The sequence below is a fragment of the Pituophis catenifer genome, unplaced genomic scaffold, assembly GCF_029215685.1.
Source record: "Pituophis catenifer annectens isolate HBS135680 unplaced genomic scaffold, rPitCat1.0.hap2 SCAF_3, whole genome shotgun sequence".
In the NCBI taxonomy this organism is placed as follows: Eukaryota; Metazoa; Chordata; class Lepidosauria; order Squamata; family Colubridae; genus Pituophis; species Pituophis catenifer.
In genome coordinates this window covers 15,364,507-15,390,584 of record NW_027256883.1, presented here as the reverse complement: position 1 = coordinate 15,390,584, position 26,078 = coordinate 15,364,507, and the positions used below count along the sequence as shown (strand labels likewise).

The window sequence follows — 26,078 nt, the reverse complement described above, 5'->3', positions numbered from 1 at the left end:
CTGAGAATTAGAACAATTAATCAGTGGAACAATTTGCCTCCAGAAGTTGTGAATGCTCCAACAATGGAAGTTTTTTAGAAGAGATTGGATAACCATTTGTCTGAAGTGGTGTAAGGGGTTTCCTGCCTAAGAAGGGGGTTGGACTAGAAGACCTCCAAGGTCCCTTCCAACTCTGTTATTCTATTCTATTCTAAATTCTGGGCTGAATTATGGTTGCAAGTTGAAGACTACATATATACATACATATATACATATGCCCCATTACATACATACATATACAGATATACAGATATATATATATACACACATATAGAGATATATAAATATACATGTGTGTATGTAATGGGATATATGCATACATACATACATACATACATACATACATACATACACTCGATTCTGGGCTTTTTTCTTTTCTAACAGCTAGCAAGCTCTTCCTGCTAGGTGGGAGACCTATATAGATCTATTTCTAGCTCGTTTGCTTTCATCAGTAGGCCACACCCATATCTTATGTATCCTCCCTGTAAAGGTATAGTATCTATTTTCTTATGTTTTCGTAGAGTTTATGTGTGTTTTTCTTCTAGCCAGGTTAGAAGAAAAACCTGGTTTTACTTCTAACCAGGTTTTTGTGCACGGAGCCGAAAACACCAGGCGTATTCGGGTCTTCTCCCGTGTAAAAGTGCTCTCAATCTTACACAGAAGACCCGAATACACCAAGACTTGCATTCTTGTACCGGTGAAAATCTACGAAAACATCTATATATATGTATGTATGTATGTATGTATGTATGTATGTATGTATGTATGTATGCATGTATGTATGTACTATATACCTAATGGGCAGTCCCATTAGGCTTCTTTCCAGGTGCCTTGGAGATTCACAGAAGGAAACCTACCACTCCAGCGCCCATTGTTGCCTTGGAAATGGAACGGGGGGAAGCGACACAGCACCTCCACCTCCAGAGTAACCCTAAAGTCCCTTGAATAAGTGAGGAAAGCTTTCAACACGGGTTCAGGTCGGAGCATGCGCAGCCACAGCCGGAACGAGAAGGAAAACAACAACTGAATAATATTCTGTCATTCTGAAAATGAACATCCCCCTCGCTCCTCCTCCTCTCCTCTCCTCCCTCCCTCCCACTTGGGAAGGGGCGGGGCCTATGTTTGTGACGGACGACGTCGAGGCCCCGCCCACCCCCCCACTCGCACCGCAGGGCGTCTCTCGGACGCCGCCGGCGACGTCATTCGCGCCGCAGCCGCAGGTGGCGCGCGCTGGCTGGTCGGCGCGCGTGAGGCGGAGGAGGCGGAGGAGGAAGGAGGAGGAGAGGAGCCGGGCGCAATGGCGGCGCCGGCCACCCCACGCGCAGTGGCGACCACGCGGGTGGGATCCCACGCGGCTGGCGGGGCCGCCGAAGCCAGCAGCAGCGGCCGCTAGAAGCAGCCTCGTCGCCGCCGCCGCCGCCGCCACCACCGCCGTCATCCCCTTTCTCTACCTCTTCCCCGCCAGCCGCCCAGAGACGGACAGGAGGCGGCGGGGACTCGGGGATGGCGGCCCCGGGCCCCCTTCAGCCGCCGCCAGAGCTGCTGGGCCCGCGGCTCCGGGTCGCCGCGGAGGTGATGCTGCGGGTGCCCACCCTCTTCCTCATCGACACCATCTTCAACTCGCCCCCGGTCTTCCCCGGGGACTCCTTCTGGATCGGCTTCCTGGGAGGGCTCCTGCGGCTGCTGGGTGAGCGAGCTCCTCTCCGGCCCGGCTTCCTGGAAGGGGTGGTGGGGAGGAAGGGAAGGGAAGGGAAGGTGTCACCCTGAATGCCCCCCATCCGTCCTCCCCTCCCCCCTCAATTTCCACCGTCCCGTGTGAACGTGGGCAGCCTTGCTGGCCCTTCCCCCCACCCCCCTTTTTCACTGGGGCAGAGGAGGGGGGGGCGAGACCCCCTTTATTTATTTATTTATTTATATATCCTTTTAATTGTTTTTTTAATGTTTGCATTGTATGTTTTTATCTGGCTATACACCGCCCTGAGTCTTTCGAGAGAAGGTGCGGTATATAAATTGGAAATAAAATAAATAAATAAAAATAAATAAATTTATTTTATTGAATTTCTATACCGCCCTTCTCCCTCGTAGCACTCAGGGCGGTGTACAGCCAAAAATAAAACCATGACAATATAAAAATGAAAAGCAATTTAAAACCATTAAATAAATTGGCCAAAAAACTCTAATAAAACAACCCCATTAAAATAGTAAAACGTTGTTATTATTTAGGCCTTGCAGTCTTGCAAAAAGACCCCCCCCTCCCCACTCCTCTTCTCCTAACACCCCCCCCCCCCCCGCACCTTCAGCCTGCCTGGTACCAGCATCCCCTCCCCTCCCTCCCCCTCCCCCTTCCCCCTTGCATTTCCCCATTCCCAGCGTCCCTATAAATAGGTGTTGAAACGGGCAGTGGACAAACAAGCCTGCAGAACTGTCAAGGGTTTTCGGCCTTTTGTGATTGTGAATGTCAAGGGCGCCCAGAGGATGACAACCTCTGTCTTTGACATACATGTCCCGGGTGGACTGTTGCTTGTATTTAACCACCTTTTCTTAAGCAACCTGCCTTCAGTCACTTTTTGGTTTGTTTGTTTTTGCCTGAAGGAGGATATGCAATCATGGGGATGGCGAAAGGCGGCTCAAGCCCAAAACTCTTTTAACATATATAATATGTGTTGTGTCTCGGTTAAGGTTTTATTGGCCGAGGAGGAGGAAGTGGTGGAATTATAAATCTCATCCAAATATATGTCATTTTGTACCATTAGGAAGCTTTTGTCACGAGAGCTTCGCAAGGAATTGTGGGGTAAATGATGTTTGCTTGGTTTGTTATTTGGTCCTAATCTTTGTTAGGAGCACAGTGTAAATGATTAGTTTACACTGTTGATCTCACTCTTAAGATCCGGCCATGAATGGCGTGAATGAGTTTTTAATGTTTTTAATTTTTAAATGTTTTTTATAATGATTTTTTAAAATGTATTGTCAGCCGCCCTGAGTCTTCGGAGAGAGGCGGCATATAAATTGAATTAATTAAATTAAATTAAATTAAATTAGTTCCCCTTGTGAACTATGGGGCAGATGGTTATTTTCTTGAAAGGGTTAGGAGAGAAATATGGTCTATCTGTAAAGCCTTTGTAAGAGAGGGTGAGTAAGGAAAAATGGATGCAGCTTCTGTTGATAATTCAATTTAATATGCTTCCTGTAAGAGACCTTCCAAAGGTTAATTACAAGAAGCTTCTCATTTCCTCCTTTTTTTTTTCTTTTTAATTAATTTAATTTGAATGATCTGAGATTGAGTATTTGAGAACTGGTACTTGTTTTTTAGAAGGCAAAGAGTGTGGATAGTTACATAAGGAAATAGAAAGGCATAATTGTTTACTCCACAAAATATTCTTACCTTGACTTTGCTTGACTTATTCTCTGAAGCCCCAGAGGGGAGGATCAAAAGTAATGGGTGGAAGCTTCTTATATCAAACTTAGAATTAGGGAAAAAATTTCTGACAGTGAGAACAATTAATCAGCGGAATAGTTTGCCTCCCAGAATTGTGGGTGTTCCATCAATTGAGGTTTTCAAAAATAGACTGGACAACCATATGACCCTCAGGGTATAAGATCTCCTGCCTTGGCTTAGATCAGACGACCTCCAAGATCCCTTCCAGCTCTACGAGGTTCTAAATATGCCTTGTAGTGAATTAAGTAGAATTGAACCATTGTATGTCTTTTACATTACAAACTATTCATCTCTGTTCAAAAGTACCATCTGTGATTTCTTTGGGATTGTCACATAGGTAACGTGTGCAATAGGTTGCAGTTGTGTTTGAATGTAAACTATGTGTCAATAAGAGGTCTTATTGCAAAACCTAAGCATATTTTTGCTACCTCTGAAATGAAGGGAGCAGGCCTGAAGCATGACTAGCTTTCTCTGAATTTAGATCATGATCTATAAGCTAACCTTGGCAAGTTTTGTTGCTGAAACTTCAACTTGTGGAAACGAAAGCCAGACTGCATTAGGTATTGCAGTTAGTCTTCATTTGACCATTTGTTCAGCGACTGTTTGAAGTTCCGGTGAGGCCGAATAAATGGTACTAAGGCCAGGCCCTAAAGGTACGGCCATTGTAGTGCCTGCAAGATCACATGATCAAAATTTGGTCACTTGGCAGCCCACCCACAATCATAGGGATATTTCAATTTACCACTACCACCTATCTGACCTCCAACACTTTTGACTACCTTCCTGTCCCTAGCTGACCTTCACTATCTTCCTCTGCTGATGATGCGTATCTGGCTTGGACCTTCACAAGCCAGATGCTGCTGCTCAAGGACTTCTTGAGGCCAACACCCACAGCCTTCTCCAGATCTCCCACGGCCTTCTTGCTAGGCTTCAGAAGATACCGGCAACCTCACAAGAAGGCCGTGTATGACTAGGAGAGGACATGCGAGACTTGGAGAAGGCTTCACACTTCCTCAGGAAGAAAGGGCCAGGCTGGGCGCACCTCAGCAGCAGCAGCAGCAGGAAGAAGAAGATGGCAAAAGTTAGCTGGGAGATGCAGGGCAGCGGAGGTGACTGGCAGTGGTTCAGGCTGGAACCACCGGTGGTGCTCGTGGTGGCGGGGCTGAAGTAGAGTGTCAGTGACGGTGGCAGGTAAGACTGTTGGACCTTTACTTGAACCCCAGCATTGCAGGTGTGAGGAATGCCAAAAGGGCAGAGATGGCCTTACTGAGGCTCAAGGCTGGGACAGTCCAAGCTGGGAATGGGTTGGTTCAGGGTGGGTCTTCACTTAATGACTGGATGGGATTCCCTTACAACAGCAATGGGGACTGCCGTGATTGCAATCCCCATTGCTGTGGTTGATTAATGTTGTGTTGCATGACAGCATTGCTTAGCAATGGAAATTCCAGTACCAATTATGATTAATTGAAGGCTACTGCAACTAATTATGCATGTTTCAGCAGCTTTGATTTGGATGGGTTATCCCTGGACTTTATTAATTTATTATTCACATTTCTATGCCACCCACTCTCTGAGGACTCTGGGCGGCTTACACCAAAGACAGTATACTAAATAGCATATTGCCCCCAACAATCTGGGTCCTCATTTTACCCACCTCGGAAGGATGGAAGGCTGAGTCAACCTTGAGCCAGTGAGATTTGAGCCGGTGAGATTTGATCCGTTGATCTGCTGAACTAGCAGTCAGCTGAAGTAGCTGCAGTACTGCACTCTAACCACTGCGCCACCTCGGCTTAATCAGTTGTAAAAGACACTACTGAATTAAATTGGAATGTTTGGTTCCAGTCATCTTTGACTTATGACCAGGGTGGATAAAAATCAATGATTTTTAAAAAAACAAAAACAAAAAAAATCAGATTTTTTTGATTTAAATTGGATTTTTTTGATTTTTATCTAATTTATTTTAATAAAAAACTTTTGGGGTAAAAATCTACCGTAAGATAGGTTTCTATTTAAGATACATAAATAATTTAGTTTATTCAGCATGAAATGGAGCTTAGTTATGTAGCATGAGGCTGTATATTCTGCAACACTGGGACTATCGGTGAGTCAACAGTGGGTCAAAGGAGTAGCAGAGATGACAGTTGCTCTTTAAAAATTATGATTTAAATCGAGTTGATTTAAATCAAGCCTTTTTACTAGTGATTTAAATCATGATTTAAATCATGATTTAAATCAACTCGATTTAAATCAAATCCATCCTGCTTATGACCATTGAAAGTTACGATGGACCCCACCCCACTAAAAAGATACTTGCAACCTGGTTCTGAAGTTCCAACAGCCACCCCTCCTCAGCGATCATTTGACTGCATTTTGGATGCTTGGTATCTGGCTCACATTTGCAGCATCCCATGGTCACATGATGACTATTTATAACATTTTTGTCAAAAACTGACATTTATTCCTGACATCTGACAAAAATGCCCCTAGCAAACAATGGGTTTGCTTAACCACCGTTGCAAAAAAGATTTGCAAAATCAAGTTGGTCGTATGATCCATTTTATCACCATTATGGCTGTAATTGTCAGGCTCCATTATGGTCATAAGTCAAAGACTAACTGGGCACCACCCTCTTCTGGGAATTAATGAAGTGTTCTTCAACTGTGACTCATGAGACAAGCCTGGATAAATTCCATGTAAATTTTGTTCGGTCCATAATAGGTATTTGAGATTATTTGAATTGGCATTCATTCATAAGGCAGAAATATTGTGGAATGTAACAATACTTGGTAGTATCAGTTCACCCTTTTACCAGGAAATCAAGATTGCAGCACACTTTTTATACTCTAGTGTTCAAGTTCTTTCTCAGGTATCTTTTGAGAACATAAGACATGTTCTTGTAGTTTCAATAGATACATGGAAGGCAAGTTGAAAGCAAAAATCGTGTTGCTTTGAAATGCTTCCCTCTGAGGCAAGGTCCAGATTTTCATCTGCAATTGTGTGTTAGGAAATCGTGTTCTCTTCGAGGCTTATAGGAAATCTGAGTATGTTGCCAAGCCGTGCCCTGTTACAGCATGGGTGCGTTGCAAAACTATTCTTCCTGCTTAGTCCTGAATCAGTATAGGTTTATGATTGCCATGTTCTTCTTTCTCTTTTAGCTCTTTTTTTTTTGTCTTTTATGTAAAATCTATATAAAATCCTCAGTAACCATAAAAAAACCCCCATGTAAGTGAAAGTTATTTTAAGTGAGAAGAGGCACTAGCATCATTTTATTTTCCAACTCTGATATTCTATGTTCTATTATAGTTTTATTAATGTTTAGAAGTACAGAGATAAAAGACTAATCAAAACTAAGGAAAATATATAAAAAAGAAGAAGTGGAAAGAAATAGAAAAAGAAAAGTAAGAAAAATGTGTCTAAAAGATTACTGCCACTTCCCTCCCTCTAGATAAGTCTAAACAATTTCACTAACTTAACACCTTCTCTAATATTTTTTTTAAATATCTTCTTTCCATATCTCATCCCTTTTCAATGATCAAATTGTCCATTTGCCAAAAATAGTAGCTTATTTATTTTAATCTTAAATAAATCCATGTTACAATCCAATTTATCACTTTCTCTTAAGAAATTGTTGGAAGAATAAAAGTCCCAATGACACACACATACACCCTTTTAACCAGGTCACACAATCACCTCAACCGTCTCTCATCTACCTGCAACTTCAAATAAAGAGACGAAGAAATCTTTTTACTAGCATTGTTAGTTGGGCGGCAATTGATTAAGCCTGGTCTCTCCAGGAAGTCAGCAAGAACTAATATGGTCCCCATTTATTTGTATTTACTTCCTTTGTTTATATTTATGTCCATACCTACACTTATTATCTTGTACATGTTTGACAAATAAATAATAAGGAAACATGAAAGGAATTACCTCAAGATAGGGGGAATCTTTTATCAGAATATTGCACCCTGATAACAGATCCCTCATAAAATTCCAAACCAAGGAAGAAATCTGTGATCACACCCCCCACAGGGCAAGAAACAACTTTCTCCCCCACCCCCGCATCTTCCCACATCCCCAGGGCAGGAATTCCTCAATTTACGCATTTAGCATACTTCATATCAAAGCCTATTACTTCATGATCAAAATTCATTGTTACTATAAGTAGTAGTACCACCCTCAGGGTTCTAATTCAGTAACCCACTTTTCATTAGCTGAATTGTGTGTTTTGTGTTTCTGCTGTCAAAATGAAGGCTACCTCCATTTCAAGCTGACATCCTTGGCTCGTTTACCCAGCTATGGAACGGACCAGATTTTTCTTCTAACAAAATAAAGCAGAAGACATCTCTCTCTCACACGCACCCCAATATTATAAAAAGATCTTTAAAGCTGTGAGGTCCTTATTCCTTCCAATCTTGGTTGTTTTCTTGCAGACATTTCATTACCAAACCTGATAACATCACTGATGATGTTACCTAGTTTGGTAATGAAATGTCAGCAAACAGACAACCAAACTCAGAGAGTATCAAGGATTCCATAATCCTGAACAGGGTGGATAAAAATCAATGATGTTTTTTAAAAAATAAAGAAAATCAGATTTTTTTTTATTTAAATCGGATTTTTTTGATTTTTATTGAATTTATTTTAATAAAAAACTTTTGGGGTAAAAATCTATCGTAAGATAGTTTTCTATTTAAGATACATAAATAATTTAGTTTATTCAGCATGAAATGGAGCTTAGTTACGTAGCATGAGGCTGTATATTCTGCAACACTGGAACTATCGGTGAGTCAACAGTGGGTCAAAGGAGTAGCAGAGATGACGGTTGCTCTTTAAAAACTATGATTTAAATCGAGTTGATTTAAATCAAGCCTTTTTACTAGTGATTTAAATTGTGATTTAAATTGTGATTTAAATCAACTCGATTTAAATCAAATCCACCCTGATCCTGAATTACAAATATTCTCTTCTACTGATCTTTAAAGCATCATTGTTTTCAGTTCTGCTCAAAAACAAATCCCATTAATAACTACAAGAAATCATAGGGTATCTATTTTAACCTCGGTCAGATAATTTCACTGTATGATCATTCTGTTTACTTTTTAAAAGCTTGATCTTTAATCCCATCAAATTCCAGAAATGGTTTTCTTATCATTTTCTCCTCTTCTTTCAGGAACAGCTTCAGTAGTTTAACATGTCCCTTTTGTAAATCCAAGATAAGAAAGCTTTCCAAACCATTTATTATTTTTATCCTCTTTTGATCACACTATAGAGACATCAGCTGGCTTCATTTGTAAATCCCTTGTGTCATCCTTTTCCATGTCACTCTTATATTCTGGCGTTTTAAAATCCATTTTTAGATTCACAGCATCTTTTTCCATGTCACTTTTGCAATCTGGCATGTTTTTAAAAGTCTAAATCCACATTCAAATCAGCTCGGTCCCTGTTTATCTAATAAAATCTGTTCTTCTATATCCTCTGTTATATATATATATATATATATATATATATATCTAACATACATACATACATACATACATACGTGTGTGTGTGTGTGTGTGTACAGTTAATATCTCGGGTTTCTTCCCGTGTAATTGTAAACATATCCTTAAAAGGGTAGTAGCGACGTTTCGACGAAATCACATTCGTCATCTTCTGGCTGAAGTTCTCGGTTTGGTGCTTATGGTCAAACTGTGTGATCGTAACTGACGTTTTTCTATGAAAAGAGGCAAAGGTGTATTCTGATCGGCGCTGTTGCTTGGTTGTGGGTTAATGGATAAGTTATCCATTAACCCACAACCAAGCAACAGCGCTTCCACCCAATCAAAATACAGCTACGTCATCAGCCAATCAGAGTACAACAACACTGTCGACCAATCAGAATACACCTTTGCCTCTTTTCATAGAAAAACTTCAGTTACGATCACACAGTTTGACCATAAGCACCAAACCGAGAACTTCAGCCAGAAGATGACGAATGCGATTTCGTCGAAACGTCGCTACTACCCTTTTAAGGATATGTTTACAATTACACGGGAAGAAACCCGAGATATTAACTGTACACACATATATACCCGTGAAAACTTATATAAACATATATATATATATATATATATATATATATATATATATATATATATATATGTAACAAACATATATATAACATATATATAACGGTATGTATGTATGTATGTATGTTATATACAGGGTACCCTGTTTTCCGCAAAATAAGACATCCCCTGATAATAAGCCCAATCAGGCTTTTGAGCGCATGGCAATAAGGCCAAGCACTTATTTCAGGGTTCCAAAAAATATAAGACAGGGTCTTATTTTCGGGGAAACACGGTATATATCAGACAATCTTGTAAGTCGTTTCTGAGTACATTGTTCCCAAACAGCTTTAATTTCTTCTACAGTTAAGTAGTATTGCTTTGTTCTATTAATGGGTCACTTTTCCTTTACTTATACTTTATTCCGTCTGGTTCCTTCTAGTCCATCTTCAGAGTCCCCTCTTATGATCTCTTTATTTTCTAACCAGGAAAAGAAATACAGGAGTATTTCTTACAGTTAATTTTAAAGTCTTCGTGTAGTTTTTGTAAAAAAATTAAATACCCCTGAGAAAATATTCAAGTCCACCTAGTCCCTTAACTTTCCACATTCTAGTCCTCCTTTGCCCTTTTACAAAAATTAAATCTTTTCTTTTTAATCCTTAGATTTACAAAGAGCTACTTTCCTCCTGGATAGAAGGAGATTCCCCCAACACAATAAAACATGTTCTTCAGAACATAAAATAAATAGGATTGGAAGGGACCTTGGAGGTCTTCTGGTCCATCCCCCTGCCCATGGCAGGAGAGCCTATACCAGTGATGGCGAACCTATGGCACGTGTGCCACAGGTGGCACGCAGAGCCATACCTTCCGGCACGTGAGCCGTTGCCCTAGCTCAACTCCAATGTGCATGTGTGCGCCAGCCAGGTGGTTTTCGGCTGGCCCCGCCCACGCCTCCCCTCCCAGGACCATGTGGTCCGTTTCTGTGGCCCGTTTTTGGATATCAGGTAAGTACAGGGCTCGTGTGGAGGCTCCGGGAGGGCATTTTCGGCCTCCGGGGGAGGTGGGGAAGCCATTTTCGTCCTCCCCAGCCTCTAGGAAAGCTTCTGGAAGCTGGGGAGGGCAAAAAGTGGGCCTTTTGGGCCCACTGGAAGTCGGGAAATGGGCCATTTCCAGCCTCCAAAGGGGTGGGGGAGGCGGTTTTTGCCCTCTGGAGGCTACAGGTAGGCCTGCTAGGCCCAAAATGGGGTGCGAGGGGGCGCATGCACGGGGGGCGGGGTGCAGGGGGGCATTGAATTGTGGGTGTGGGCATACACGTGCACGACCCACCCATCCCCGCTTTGGCACGCAATGGCAAAAAGGTTAGCCATCACTAGCCTATACCATTCTGGACAAATGGCTGACCAGTCTGTTCTTGAAAACCTCCAGCAATGGAGCTCCCACAACTTCTGAAAGCAAGCTGTTCACTGATAAACTGTCTCTGTCAGGAAATTCTTAGTTTTAGATTGGATCTCTCTTTGATAAGGTTCCAGCCATTACTCAATTGTTCATCCTATGGTTTATCATATGGAAGGTTCTTAACTTCTAGAAATCAGTAACGAACAACATCCTAAATTAATTAAGGAAGGAAGTGGGTGAATCCAGTATCTGAAGGCTCTGGACTGGCCTAGGCAAGATGTTTCCCTCCCCTGCTCCCAGAATCAAAGATAGCTATTTTACAATCACTTTGCAAGGAGATTCTGCATGGAGCAAATTCTTGTGTCTGATCTCTTTGATTTGGAGGGTAGTTCTGAGGTGGTTCAACCAGTTTATAAAACGAAATGCTTTAGTAATTTGGCATAATCCGTTGTATACGTAATTTATAGACATAATCAAGCTGGGAAACAAATATACGCATGTTTGTCCCACAAAAATATATAGGAATCTGTTAAGAGTAGCAGGCAATTAACAGGATGGGATATGAATCACAGTATAATTACTGTCTTGGACAATTTGTTCCAGTTTTCTATTTACCTTTCTGTAGAATCAAAGTGTCCTGTGTTTTCTATAATACATATTATAGCAGCCTGTCATTGACTGATTTGTACAAGATTTGTCAGTTTTTGTTTTTTTTAAAAAAATCGGTTTAACATAAGCATCATCCGACTCCCAATTCACTTTGGATGGCTCAGTTTGGACAAAGAGAGGTCCCAGATTCAATGAACTGTTTTCTTCTATCTCATTTTTACCACAGCATTGGATGTGTGTTGGATAGGGGTATCACAGCGGAATACATGTAATTACTGTACTTAACAGCTGCCGTACTCTTGTTGTTCAGTCAGTATCATAACATGCTTTTCAGTTGTTTGGAGAAAGCACATACATAATTCAAAATTCTGGTCTGTTGGGATTTGCTTCCCTGTTTGTTCAAAGTGAATTAAGTGTTCACTAACTGAATAATTACTGTTGGAAAAAAAGCGCATGTAAGTTTAACTACCACTTTTCTTTTTCCCCCTGTAGGAATCTTGGCATCCAGCGTTGTCCTGATTCTGTCACAACGATCGCTTTTCAAGTTTTATATGATCAGCTGTGCTTTCCTGCTAGCTGCAACGTCAGTGTTGGTGAACTATTACGCTTTTTTGCACATAAACTTCCACAGTGCCTATTACACAACACCTTTTGGAGTTCAGCTCCTTCCTCATAAAGGACCTTCCTTATGGATGGCACTCTCTGTCCTTCAGCTTGCCTTTGGGATTGGTTATGTTGCTCTCTTAAATATCGACTCCATATATTCTCAGCTCATCATCTTGGATTTATTGCTTCCCATCGTAGGCTTGATCTTCGACTTACCTTTACACTTCAGACAGATTTTAGTCTTTGCATCAGGTTCCATTTTGACGTTACACAGCTTGGTTATTTTATTTACTAAAATGAAATGGGTCTACTACTCCGCAAGGTACGTCTATCTTCTCATAAGGCATATGTATCGCATTTACGGATTACAGTTGTTGCTGGAAGACACATGGAAAAGGATTCGCTTTCCAGACGTGCTGCGGATTTTTTGGCTATCGAGACTGGCGATTCAAGCTGCCGTGCTGCTGTATGTTATTAAAGCAACCGAAACGGACCCGAGCATGAAATTCTACATGATTTCTTGGGATAATTTCTGGGAATTACTTTGCAGCCTTATCATCAGTGGATGTGATTCCACGCTAACCGTATTAGGCATGAGTGCTGTAATTTCATCTGTGGCTCATTATCTGGGGCTGGGTATTTTGGCCTTTATTGGGTCCACAGATGAAGATGATAGGAGGCTTGGTTTTGTGGCACCGGTCTTGTTTTTTATTTTAGCCCTCCAGACTGGCTTAAGTGGGCTAAAGCCAGAGGAAAGACTGGTCCGCTTAAGTCGAAACATGTGCCTTTTACTCACGGCAGTCCTGCATTTTATCCACGGGATGACCGACCCTGTGCTCATGTCTCTGAGTGCCTCCCATGTCTCCTCGCTTCGCAGACACTTCCCCGTGCTTTTTGTCTCCGCTTGCCTCTTCCTCCTCCCGATTTTGCTTAGCTACGTCCTCTGGCATCACTATGCACTAAATACATGGCTGTTTGCCGTGACAGCCTTCTGCGTGGAACTCTGCCTCAAGGTCATTGTCTCTATCACTGTGTACGTACTGTTCATGATCGACGGCTACTATAATGTTTTATGGGAAAAGCTGGACGATTATGTCTACTATGTTAGATCATCAGGCAATATCATTGAATTTATATTTGGAGTAATAATGTTCGGCAACGGTGCTTACACCATGGTCTTTGAATCAGGAAGCAAAATCCGGGCGTGTATGATGTGCCTGCATGCCTATTTCAACATTTACCTGCAAGCAAAGAATGGCTGGAAAACGTTCATAAATCGTAGGACGGCTGTGAAGAAAATCAACTCCCTTCCGGAGGTCAAAGGGGAGCGATTGCAGGACATAGACGATGTGTGCGCCATCTGCTATCATGAATTTACCACGTCCGCCCGCATTACTCCATGTAACCATTACTTCCATGCGCTTTGCCTTCGGAAATGGCTCTACATCCAGGAGACGTGTCCAATGTGTCATCAAAGAGTTGACATTGACGAGAAGGAGAACCCCAATCTCTCCAATAACAACGCCTTCGTGGCCCCCGATGAAAATGACCCCGATGAAAATCCCGCCCGGGGAGGAGGAGGAGGGGAAGGAGCTGCTGCTGCTGAAGACGAACTCAACGACGAGAGTACGGAGAGCGAAGAAGAGACAGAGAGCTCAACTCAGTCCAGTGCCACAGTACCTGAACAGCCCTCTGAACACCAATCCTGACCCTGTGCTCGAGTTAAAATGGCAGATCCCCGAACCCTGCGGGTGTTTGTGGAGTTCAGCATTGGAATAAAAGCTTCACTTCGTCAACTAAGCACAAGAACGCCATGTCCAAAATTGTTGAATCTGTGAATGAGTTGTCATTTTACTGTGATGTGCTACTGTAAATATGGCTGGTATTAATGCTGGTCTCTTTTGCGACCACTTTAAAACTTTATGTACATTATTGTACATGGAATAAAATGTTTTCACCTATTTTTTTAAGACGTCGAACAAAACACTCCTTAATTAATATAAAATTACGGTGTGTGTACATTATATCCAAAACCCCTCACGTGTTGATAGTTTAAAAGCCAGGGGCTTTTAAGATAAGAATGGAATGCCATATAAAGAGGGACATTTCAATCTCTCTTCATTTCAATCCTGGACAAAAGTTAAAAATGTTCTATTTAAAATCATAACACATCATTTCTAGCTTGACAGCTAAAAATGAAAGCTTAGGTTTCCTTGAAAGATAGCGTTCCTTCTAGTATTTATTTATAGAAGAAAACACAACCTTGGGAAATGAAGGAAATACATTTATTTATGGAACTCTCTTATAACTTTTTTAAGCAGAAATCTGGTTATTGTGTGGTTACACAATAAAATTATCTGAATTACCGGGAAAGAAAAATATTTCTAAAATGCCAGAAAATTCACAATAAAGGCGAGGATTTCCAGACATGTATTTTTAACTATACCATCCTGTATGGGAAACATACTTTTAAATAATGATTTCAGAATTAGGGAGTAGACTTAGATTATTTTATTTTATGAACAGAATTAACTGGATTTACATATCTGGAAAGAAAGTTTTAATAGTGTTGTTATACATAATATTGGCCAGTTCTAATGGCTCCTCTTCACGAACTGTTGCTAGTATTTCCAGTATCTGGCTACAATGAAACAAACAGAAATGTTATAGAAAAAAGAATAATTTATAGAAGATCATGACAACTTTTGATAAAATTGCATGAAAGATATGTAAGCCATATTTGTGATTTTTATTTTTTTTTTAAAAAAAACAGTTTTGGAGTTGCATTAACTAAATGCCACACTAAATGATGATCTTAACGAAACAGCAATGAATCTACCCTAACTTGTATGCTTCTCGGTCTCCTTGTGATTGGGAAAAGGCTGGAAGTTTTGGTTATGACTGACCAGTTTTTATCACGGAAGCCTGGAATGGTGGTTAATTTAAAAGCATGTTTTATCAAGCCGTTTGAAGCAATTAAGGTTAGCCTGAATTTGTGGGATTGATACAATAGCAGATTAATACTTCTCAGTGCCATCTTGTTGGCCACTGTTAAATTGCAAAAATAGATGGTATCTAGATATGCTCCAACAAAATAAATCTCAGGTTGTTATGCTGCACTGAAGAAATGGAAGTTCAGAAATACGTTTTATAAAGTATTATATTCTTTCGCTGCGACTTACATAAGAGTTAGACGCCAGCACGCCCCATTTAAAGCTTTGTAATTTGAGCCTGTCATGGCTAACTCATTAGATCAGCTTCAAGGGGACTAATCATGACTAATCTCTCCTGGATTGAAACTCTTGACAGGAGCAGCAAACAGTACTTACATTATATGGCAAAGTTCATTTCTGTCCTTTAGGCAGTGTCCCGCTTCCCATTTCTTTTTGGTTGGAAATGTGGTTTGTACAAATTTTGAGCCTGCGTGGGTGTTTTTCACTCCACACCAGGGAGCATCTAATCAGAGAATAATTTTTTAAAAAAAAAAGAGTGGTAGCTTTATAACTCTTTTCAGGAACTTGAACATTTGTGTCTTTTATTCCTGCTTGTCTCATTTCCTCCTTATACGTACAGTATATATCTTTCACGTGGCACTTCGGGAATAAATTAAAAATTCTCATTTGATTTCTTAAAAATTGTGATAGGCAGTAAATACAGGTGGTCCTAGATTTACGACCACTATTGAGCCTTAAATTTCTGTTGATAGGTGAGACATTTGTTAAGTGAGTGTTGCCACATTTTATGACCTTTCCTGCCAGTTAATTGAAACGCTGCAGTTTTTACATTCCTAGCACGGTTGTTAAGTGAATCTGGCTTCCCCATTGATTTCGCTTGTCAGAAGGTCGCAAAAGGTGATCACGTGACCCAGGATATTGCAACCGTTTGAATGGTCATTAAATGAATAGTTGTAAATTGAGGATTACCTGTATACAAATGGCTTTTACTAGTATCTGCAAGTGCAGACTGAATATAAAACAGCAACATCAATACAATTATTCCAAAAACACTGCATTCCTCCATAGGTTGGCTTATTCAAACCCTGATTTAATGAACCATTTGGAGGGAAAGGATGTCTGTTAAATTCTCAACTTGGTGACATCCAAATGAAAATGTGCCTATTTTAGCTAAAGCCCATTAAACTAAGGTTCTACTGTATCTGATTTCGGTAACGGAAGAGATTGTTTGAAATACTGTGTTAACAAGCTTCCACTGAAACTTGTCTGAATCTTATTACCCAGCCCTTTTGGAACAGTCTTTAATTACAATTTGCTGTCAATATAATATAAAATAAATACTAAGGCACTCTATTTGGTAAAGCTTGCTCCACCAACATATTCATTTAAAATGTATTACATAAACAGATTCTGAAGGGAAAAAAAGATTACCGAGCACAAAGTTTGATATATTTTTCTGCTCTTACCTAGCTTACAGCCATATGTAAGAAGGCCTGTACATAGCTAGTTGGTTGATGGAAAGATCCCACCAGATCATGAAGCTATAGAGCCGTGATGGCGCAGTGGTTAGAGTGCAGTACTGCAGGCTACTTCTGCTGACTGCCAGCTGCCTGCAATTTGGCAGTTCAAATCTCACCAGGCTCAAGGTTGACTCAGCTTTCCATGCTTCTGAGGTCGGTAAAATGAGGATCCAGATTGTTGGGGACAATATGCTGACTCTGTAAACCACTTAGAGAGGGCTGTAAAGCACTGTGAAGTGGTATATACGTGTAAATGCTATCACTATTAAACCTTTGTTTCATCTACTTTGGAGAAAGTGAGTAGCACATAAGGGTAGCCGTGTTCTACCAGTATTATGCTCTTCCTCAAAAGCCGCCTTCATAGATTGCTGTCAAAACAAGCACAGTGCAAAGTTTGCCCTTATGTATTTGCATCACAAAACGGATGCAACAACTTACACATAGGTTGTGTTTGCATGATGAGACAGGTTTTGCCACTTGCCTCCCCCAAAATGGTACTTTCCAGATACCTTGGCAATGCAAGTCTCAACTTCAGTCTTGTTTAGGATTATGAAAGTTATGGGCCTAATAGACACACAAAGGGTATCAGGCTGGATTTTGCGGATAATAGAAAGGTATAATCCAATATTTGACAAGGATCTGGCAAAATGCTTGGGAGCAGAACAATTTGGAGTTCCTTCTCTGCATCGTGCTGTTTTTGAGGCTGGTTCAATAGTTTTCTGGAAGTGTTGTCTGGAGCACATTTTTATTTACAAGACTTGCTTCCAGAAACCCAGCGAACTGTCCCCAGAATGGCATGATTCAGAACAGGAATGGAAAATTCCAGGTTTCTTTGGAATATTTTGTTCCTGAATCTATCAAAGGACTGACAATTTTTTTTAAAGGGCATTTCCCCTTTTCATCAATGAATTAGGTGTCCAGATAATCATGCTAAGCTAACCCGAAGGTGCTTTTCCAAAAGGCAACTAGACTTTCTTGGGGTTTTTTTTAAACGTTTCACTTCTTATTCAAGAAACTTTTCCCGTTCTTACCCAAGAAGCTTCTTGAACGAGAAGTGAAATGTTTTCAAAGAAAAAACCCACTTGACTTTTGGAAAAGCATCTTTGAGACAACCATAACCTGGGGGATTTAGAGTCTCCATAGACATACCAAGCTAACCTTGCATCTGGCCTGTGATTTGGATGCACCATCTCAAGATTGCAACCCAAATATATCTCTGATCTAAAAGAGTTTTGAAAATGGTAAAAGTGAGAGCAAAGTGACTTACCTGTCTCTATCATTAACCTTTCGCTGGGAATTGACTTCACCGTTTCTAGGTTGGCTTCAGTTTTCAGAGAGCTGGAAAATAATTTTAGAAGTTTGTTAGATGAAATTGTTTCTCGCTTGTTATTGTTGGGGAGTTCATCAAAAAAAACAACTGCTCCCCAAATTCAATGAATAATTTTTGTTTTTTGAACTGGTATTGAGCATTCTCCAATATTGTGCTTCTAATCCCATTGACATTAGATTGATTTTTTTTCCCCCAATTAAAAACTAGGAGAGCAACAATGCATGAAATTTAAGTTGAATTCAAGTTGAATTCTTCTATATCTCTGGATACATTAGAAGCTCTAGGGGCTTCTAAAGCTAAATGTCACATAGTTTTATATCCTGTTCACTCTCTTCTCTAGTATATCTAACTGAGATTTAGATTATTGTATATTATTGACTTTTAATTATTTTTCTTAGTTATGAGGGTAACATAATTGCAGTACTTTAGAAAGTTAATGTGGCCCATCAAACACGGTACAGACAGCCCACTAGCATCTTTTGTTCTTGTTTCCTGCTTCAAGCTTCAAAAAATAAGGTCTTTCTATTTTTCATATCCCTGGCAAGACAAACTACATCCGGGTGAGCAACTCTGGCAACTTTACGACCTGAGGACTTCAACTCCCAGAATTCCTGAGCCAGCTAGCTCAGGAATTCTGGGAGTTGAAGTCCACAGATCGTAAAGTTGTCCATCTCTGCACTACGTGGTTAATGATCTATCTTAATTTTTTTTTAAAAAAGCCACAAATACCTACCAAATTAAAAATGAATGCTTGAGGGAAGAGAGTTAATGTTTAAAATAACTTACCAACCATTAATACCTATATAAAGATCCAGATCTATTAGAGCTGCCGCTTCTTCTTTGGTGCCATCAAAAGAGTGAACCTATAAAAATAATTACAAGCATATATATCGTAAGACGGAAGGTAAATGTTTGTTAATGTGGGCAGTCCTCAACGTATGACCATGATGGAGTCTGCCCGTCACAATCATTGCGAAAGTCATAAAGCAGGTCACCCCGTAACCCGGTCAGATCTTAATTACATTTTTTTTGTAGGAGGGGTTAAGTAAACCCATTGTTTACTTAAAACCCAGAAACGCTGATCACATGATATGGGGTTGCTGAGCACCCGAAATGCAGTCATGTGACTTCAGGGAGGAGGGATGGCCATCGGAACTTCAGATCGTAAGTATTCCTGAGGAAGTCTGTCGTAACTTTTAATGTCACTAAGGGAGTGAGTCATAATCTGAGGACTATCTGTACTCAGTCATACAGTTCCCTTTAATTATTTTTGTTGATGTTTCTAGATGTCATCCAGCAGCTGTGCATGCATGAAAAATGTGAGAAAAAATTAGCAATTCTGCCTAGGAAGGTGACGTGGCTGTTCCCTTTTTCACAGCTGTGTCATTCTTTGTGCTACCCTACCAGATGCAGGTACCCTAGTCTATCCGAGTTCAACTTCTAAAAATGGCTAGCAAGGCCCAAGGTTGACCAATTCATGGAAGGACACTGCCAAATTTAAAATAAATAAGATTCAGGGTTAGGATTAAGGTTCACAGAAATCCCAATTCATAACAAAAAGAAAAACTTGGCTTGATGCTAGATCCAAACTGCTATTCCTTCCACTAGAGTTTTAGAAGGCAAGGTTTGGGCAAAGAATGCAGACACGGAGAGAAATCTCTTAACCTATTTGTAATGCAAATATAGCAATAGACTTTAAATCACCAAAAAAGTGTAATGCTGAAAAACATTAAAGCTGCATTGCACCTACCACTCCTCCCGTACATCTCTCTCTATTTCGTCTCATTATATCTGTGGAAAAGAAGAATTTGATTTTAGAATCTTAAGAGCGTTTGTTCCCTCAAAAGTACACATTTGTACTTCTAATTTTCTAACAAAACTCACCTAGGAATTCTGGGTGCGAATTCCTACAGTGCAAAAACATTGGCAATTTGGCTTGCTCAGATAGATCAAACTGTTTTTCAAAATACCTGAAAGAAAATAAAAATTGTATTTACCAGTCACTGAATCCATAGCGTTTATACGGCTGCTCAATTCTTACAATATGATTCTGGATGACAAAGCCAATACATCAGGTAAAAAAAAAAAGATTTCAGGAACAAAGTAATAATTGGCTTCAAACCATTTTAGAGAGCCAGCAATTGGGAATCACACTTATTACCCTCTTCCAGACAGGAGTTCTAATAGTCCTGATCCAAATGCCCAAGAAAACAGCCGAATTACCTCTGAACTGTGAAAGGGCCTTAGCTGTGCCATGACTAACGCAGGTCTCCAAACAGAGGTGTGCAGAAAATCCAGATCTCTTTTGCGATCTTCCATCAAAAGAGGCAAATATTTTAAAAGTTTACATATATTTGTAAACCAACACATTCTACATCTTGCTAGCCTGATACAGGTAGTCCTCAATTTACAATCTTTCATTTAGCCAACCAAGTTACAACAGAACTGAAAAAAAGTGACCATCGGTTCTTGCACTTACAAGCATCACAGGTAATGGGAGACAGCTGGGAAGGTTGCAAATGGGGATTACGTGAAGCCCAAAGATGCTACAACCATTGCAAATTATATGCTGGCTGCCAGGCGTCCAAATTTTGATCATGTGACCACACAGTCTGATTTATTTAACGACTAAGCAGGGCTTCGCTTAACAACCGTGGCAAAAAAAATAATAACAATTCTTGTTAAAATTGTGGTTCTTAAGTCAAAAGACCTCCTGCAATGTCGAGACCAAAAAGGGATGTTGAACATCCTCTTATTGTGAGCATCCAGAGGTGTGTGACCAACTTTTGCCAAATGCTAGGTAAGGCATCCAGCAAGACAACCCACGTTAATGAAGTTTAGTAAAAATGTTCTTTTGTTATACCTTAACAATAATTTAGAATAACAGAGTTGGAAGGGATCTCGGGGTTCTAGTCCAACCCCCCTGCTTAGGCAGGAAACTATACCATTTCAGACAAATGGTTATCCAATATCTTCTTAAAAACTTCCAGTGTTGGAGGATTCACAACTTCTGGAAGCAAGTTGTTCCACTGATTAATTGTTCTAACTCTCAGGAAATTTCTCCTTAGTTCTAAATTGCTTCTCTCCTTGGTTAGTTTCCACCCATTGCTTCTTGTCCTGCCTTCAGGTGTTTTGGAGAATAGCTTGACTCCCCCTTCTTTGTGGCAGCCCCTGAGATATTGGAAGACTGCTATCATGTCTCCCCTAGTCCTCCTTTTCATTAAACTAGACATACCCAGTTCCTGCAACCGTTCTTCATATGTTTTAGCCTCCAGTCCTCATATCATCTTTGATGCTCTTCTCTGCATTCTTTCTAGAGTCTCCACATCCTTTTTACATCGTGGCGACCAAAACTGAATGCAATATTCCAAGTGTGGCCTTACCAAGGCATTATAAAGTATTATTAACACTTTACTTCATGTGATTTTATGTTACTTTTTTTGTTCCTAAAAACTGTCCCCCCACCCCCTCGCATTTCATTTAGCTTTTCTTGGCTGACTAATTCCTGAGCAAAGATAACCCACTTCACTTCGTAGCGTTTTACTCTGTGGCAACAGCTTCCAGGGAGGGAATCTGCCCTATGGTGTGGACATTTTCCCCTTTGGGGAGAAGAGGGAGAATTGCCCTCTGGGCTTTCACATCCCACATGTAGATGCAGCTTGAAGCCTGGTTTCCTCATCCTAGCCATCCAATTTTACGACTGTTTCCGCTCTTATCAGAATGAGCAGAACCACAAGATCCATAATGAAAATCTTGGCAGCCCTTACGCTGTCGAGACGGATAACGGGATTTGGAAACAGAGAATCTCTCTTATGACTCAGTCTGAGGATAAGCAGAGGAGGGTTGACTTGCTCTTTGTTTTTCCTTCAGCTTAAAATAGGCTGGAGATGTTTTAAGGCTTTTAATGGACATTCCTGAAAAAAATCCCTATAGAACTGTGATGGTGAACCTATGGCACGCGTGCCACAGGTGGCACGCCAAGCCTTCTCTGCTGCCACATGCGCTGTCGCCCCAGGTCAGATCTCCATGGTGTTTCTTTCGTGAGCTTCTGTTTCCCTGCAAATGACTGTTCTACCCCAGCTCCGGATTCCCAAGGATTGTGACACACACCAACGGTCCTTATCAAAGTTATAACGTATCAAGAATAAACAAAGTCCGGCAAAGATTGGCAACCAGCCCAGAAAACAAGATACAATAAGACACTCACTCTTCAAAAATGCTCTGTAATAATTACGTTGTTTCCAGCAAGAAATTACTAACTGCGTGCGACTTAAATAGGCTAAGGGAGTGGCCAATTATCCTCAAGCCTTACTCTCGAGGAGACCTCCTCCTCCTGAGTAGCCATTCCTGCCTTTTGACAGCCCTGCGTGCTCGAGCATTGAGGAGAGGCTCCTCCACTTCGCTCTCTCCACTTGAAAGAGCCTCTGGAGGTTCTGAAGGCCCAGGCTGAGTCTCTACCTCTGGCACCATATCCTCTTCAGCCTCCTCGCTGTCCGACGCGAGCGCCAGCTGCGCAGGCTGCTGGCGCGACCTCACACCAGCCTCCTCGTCGGGATCAGCCATGATCCGCGCGGGCCGCTGGTGAGCCACAACAATGACGAAACAGAAGCTCACAAAAGAAAAAGATCGTACCTCTTGCTGCTCTGCCGGTGTTGGGATGCCCCACCTCCCGCCGGCCAGCTGGTCTTTGGGTCTGTGCTGCGCATGAATGCATGTCCGCATGCATGTGCACGTTCGTGCATGCACATGTTTGCGCGCGCACACACATTTCAGTTTGGCCGTGTGCGCAGTTTGGGTGCTTGGTGCCTAAAAGGTTTGCCATCACTGCTATAGAACAGTACACAACACGGAGGTTAAGAAGACAGGGTGGCCAGTACAATGTTATTTGAAACAATAAATAAATTTCTTACTTGAGTTGGATGTCTTTGGGGCAGAATTCTAATCTGTCGAAGTCTGGAAAGGGGAAAACAAGACAGTGAAGAGGCCTTCTAAAGACTGCCATGAACAAACAATGTACTTACGCCAGGGAGTTAATACCTACCCAGGCCACACTCCCCAATTGCAACCACCTTCCCTTTGTTCTTCTCAGCTAAATCTTGCAACTCCTCTAAGTACTGGTTGGGATTACCCTGATCGAACGCTCCACAGCGAGTGGGATGGCAGCCAACAGTACTGTAAAACATTTCTGAAATCAGACCATATGAAAGAGTTGATATAACTAATGCAGACTGTATTAATTAATAAAGATAAAGGGAAAATAATCACCTGCTCTGTCCGTATACACAGATAGTCCTCGACTTACGACCATAATTTCTGTCTCTAAGCGAGAGTTTTGCTATGTGAGTTTTGCTCCCTTTGAAGACCTTCCTTGCCACAGTTGTAAAGTGAATCACTGCAGTTGTTAAATTAACATGGCTGTTAAGTGAATCTGGCTTCTCTGTTGACTTTGCTTGTCTGAAGGTTGCAAAATGTGATCACGTGACCCCAGGACATTGCAACCGTCATAAATATGAAGCAATTTTCAAGCATCAAAATTAAATCACGTGACCATGGGGATGCTGCTGTGGTGGTAGGTGTGAAAAAAAGGTCATGTCACTTTTTTCAGTGCTGTCGTTAACTCTGAATGGTCACTAAACGAACTATTGTAACTCAAGGACTACCTGTATTGTCTTGCATCGTGGATGTTGCTTTATGTTTTTCGCTAGTGCATTGTACTAGCAAAAGAGGTTACGATTCCCTGCCTGCAAGGATTTGTAGAAACGAAAGCGTAGGAATTGCAACCAATTCATTCTTCTGCATTAAAGCCAGTTCCTCTCTAGGTAGATGCCTGAAGTGACCATTGTCAGCTGCCTCTCAAGCTTTTCCTGGAGATCCTCCTCACATACAAACAAGCATGTTACACAAATACATACATGTACAGGTAGTCCTCGGCGTACGACCAAAATTAAGCCCAGGATTTATGCTGCTAAGTGAGAAATTTCTTAAGTGAGTTTTGCTCCATTGTACGACTTTTCTTGCCACATTTGCTAAGTGGAATCACTGTCGCAAAAGGGGATCGATCACATGACTCCAAGACACTGCAACTGTCTTAAGTACATGCCAGTTGCCAAGCGTCCAAATCTTGATCATGAGAATGCTGGTTGTAAGTGTGAAAAATGTTATAGATCACTTTTTTCATTGTCATTTTAACTTTGAACTGTCACTATATGAATGGTTGTTAAGTCGAGAACTACCTGTACTCGCCATCTCCCGATTTCTCTCCTCCCATGTCAAGCCCTTGCTTTCATTATGTGACTACTGGATCCTCCACATATTCTTTTCTCAGTAAGGGTAAGATAAGCAACTTCCCTAATTTGCAGGTACAGGGAAAGTTTCACTTCCCTTTTAAGCAAATACAAGTGTGGGATAATTCAAGCATTCCACTTAAGGGTGGCACATGATATAAGGAAAGAAATACCATTGGTTTGGGCCAGCTGAAGGGCATCTTTACTATCTTGTAAATTTCCACCTGTGATGATGAGCTGAAATGAAGAAAAAAAAAGATGTAAATGCTAATTTCCTAACCCCAAGTTTAATACGCTTTGGGGGGGACATGAACTGAGAGTCAACAGCAAGGAAAAGCGGACAGTTCAGACAATAAAAAGGAACACATCTAAAAACATTTAATGCCAGAGTTACCTTTTGAACCCCAGTTTTGATTGCTCTGTCTATTACATCCAAGAAATCATCTGCAAATATATAGATATATATGTTAAATTTAAAATCCATATTTTTAAAACACAGTGACAATCACATTTATAACTGTTCCCAATTTCTATTTCTGGGGGGGAGGGGGGTGTTGTTCAAAGCTTTGTAACAATAAACATTGCAATCATCTTATGCCATCTTAATTAAATTGTAAACCTGAATGTAGCATTCCACTCTTTTCAACTTTTTGACAAGACAAATATTGTTGTGTACAAATGCAATATATATGTAGAGCCCTGATATATTTTCCAACAGAACTTCAAAGGAATGGCCTTCTCCAAATTGATGGGATCACAGCTAGCAATGACTGATGAGGATTTGGGACAGTATTTGAAATCACAAGCAACTCCAGCTTCCTCCATTGACTTTCCTTATTGAGAGCCTCTTGGGAAGACCACAAATTGTGATCACATGACCCTGGGGTGTTGCAATTGTTGTAAATACAGATTCCATAGTTCTGAACTTGCAACTGTTCATTTAGTGACTGTTTCAAGTTACAACACTTAAATATTTTGGACACATAATCAGTGAAGACGACCATGAAGCTTTGAAAAAAAATGGAAAGCGGTCGAAAAAGCAACTGATAGTACAGAAAGTGATAGTACTCTTCAGTGAACAAGTGAATGAACATCAAATAAAATACACGGAGGCCTCCATCTTAGAGGTTTCTTTCCTTTTCAGGGTCCAGAGAAAATACAGCGTGAAAAGGTCTACTTATAGTTATTATTCTGCATCTACATACCCCAACATCTGGTGTTGGGAATAAACCAATAAAAAGCTTTACCTTTATGTTTTTGGGTGCCTCTGTATATACCTCTGAACATAGGATCGGTTAAGTTAACACCAATATCTAGTTAAAAGAAAAAGCAATAATTAGCTGTTAATTGGGTTGAGGGCAGGTATATAATTTTGCTCCCTGCAGCAAAGGTAATCTTTGCTTTTCAGCATCTTCTCAAAGCATCCCTCACTGCAGCTCGTTGACGGAGGAGACCCTTCATTAAAACCCTATTGGCTCGATTCCTATGATGCCCTTCAACAGGTCCAGAAAAAAAGGTCAGAAGGTCAGCAGAATGACAGAGTTGGAAGGGACCTTGTAGGTCATCTAGTCCAATCCCCCCATTCAAGCAGGAGACCCGACACCATTTCTGACATATGGCAGTCCAGGCTCTTCTTGAAAGCTTCCAGTGATAAACTCCCATAACAAGCTAATCTTGGGTAATGCTAATTATGTGTGTGTGTGTGCGTACCAGCATTTTGTGTGCAGACAGATGTGGCTCAAGGAGTTGTGCCAACCCAGAACTAACATGCATTCCCTAAACCAGAACCAGCAGGTTGTGTGAAGGCAGCCCCCAAAATCCAAGCTGGGATTTTCAAGAAGCAACTGGACTTTCTTAT

General features: G+C 40.9%; 2 protein-coding genes across 2 annotated transcripts in view; one reads left to right on the top strand and one right to left on the bottom strand.

Moving 5' to 3' along the window:
* The first annotated feature begins 1,319 nt into the window (after positions 1-1,319).
* Positions 1,320-14,102, top strand: RNF139 (ring finger protein 139). Its single transcript, XM_070942029.1, has 2 exons — positions 1,320-1,726; positions 12,019-14,102. The coding sequence occupies exons 1-2, from the start codon at positions 1,543-1,545 to the stop codon at positions 13,839-13,841; spliced, it is 2,007 nt and encodes a 668-aa protein (XP_070798130.1). The 5' UTR covers positions 1,320-1,542; the 3' UTR covers positions 13,842-14,102.
* A 417-nt stretch (positions 14,103-14,519) lies between these two features.
* The window catches only part of TATDN1 (TatD DNase domain containing 1), a 13,008-nt gene continuing 1,449 nt past the window's right edge, over positions 14,520-26,078 (bottom strand). The window contains exons 2-12 of the mRNA XM_070942028.1: positions 25,468-25,533; positions 24,615-24,664; positions 24,394-24,457; positions 22,978-23,121; positions 22,847-22,889; positions 19,821-19,906; positions 19,687-19,727; positions 18,723-18,799; positions 17,874-17,944; positions 15,462-15,588; positions 14,520-14,773 (exon numbers count right to left, since the gene is read on the bottom strand). Coding sequence (XP_070798129.1) covers positions 14,671-14,773; positions 15,462-15,588; positions 17,874-17,944; positions 18,723-18,799; positions 19,687-19,727; positions 19,821-19,906; positions 22,847-22,889; positions 22,978-23,121; positions 24,394-24,457; positions 24,615-24,664; positions 25,468-25,533 — 872 coding nt within the window. The 3' untranslated portion in view covers positions 14,520-14,670. The remainder of the gene's footprint in view (positions 14,774-15,461; positions 15,589-17,873; positions 17,945-18,722; positions 18,800-19,686; positions 19,728-19,820; positions 19,907-22,846; positions 22,890-22,977; positions 23,122-24,393; positions 24,458-24,614; positions 24,665-25,467; positions 25,534-26,078) is intronic.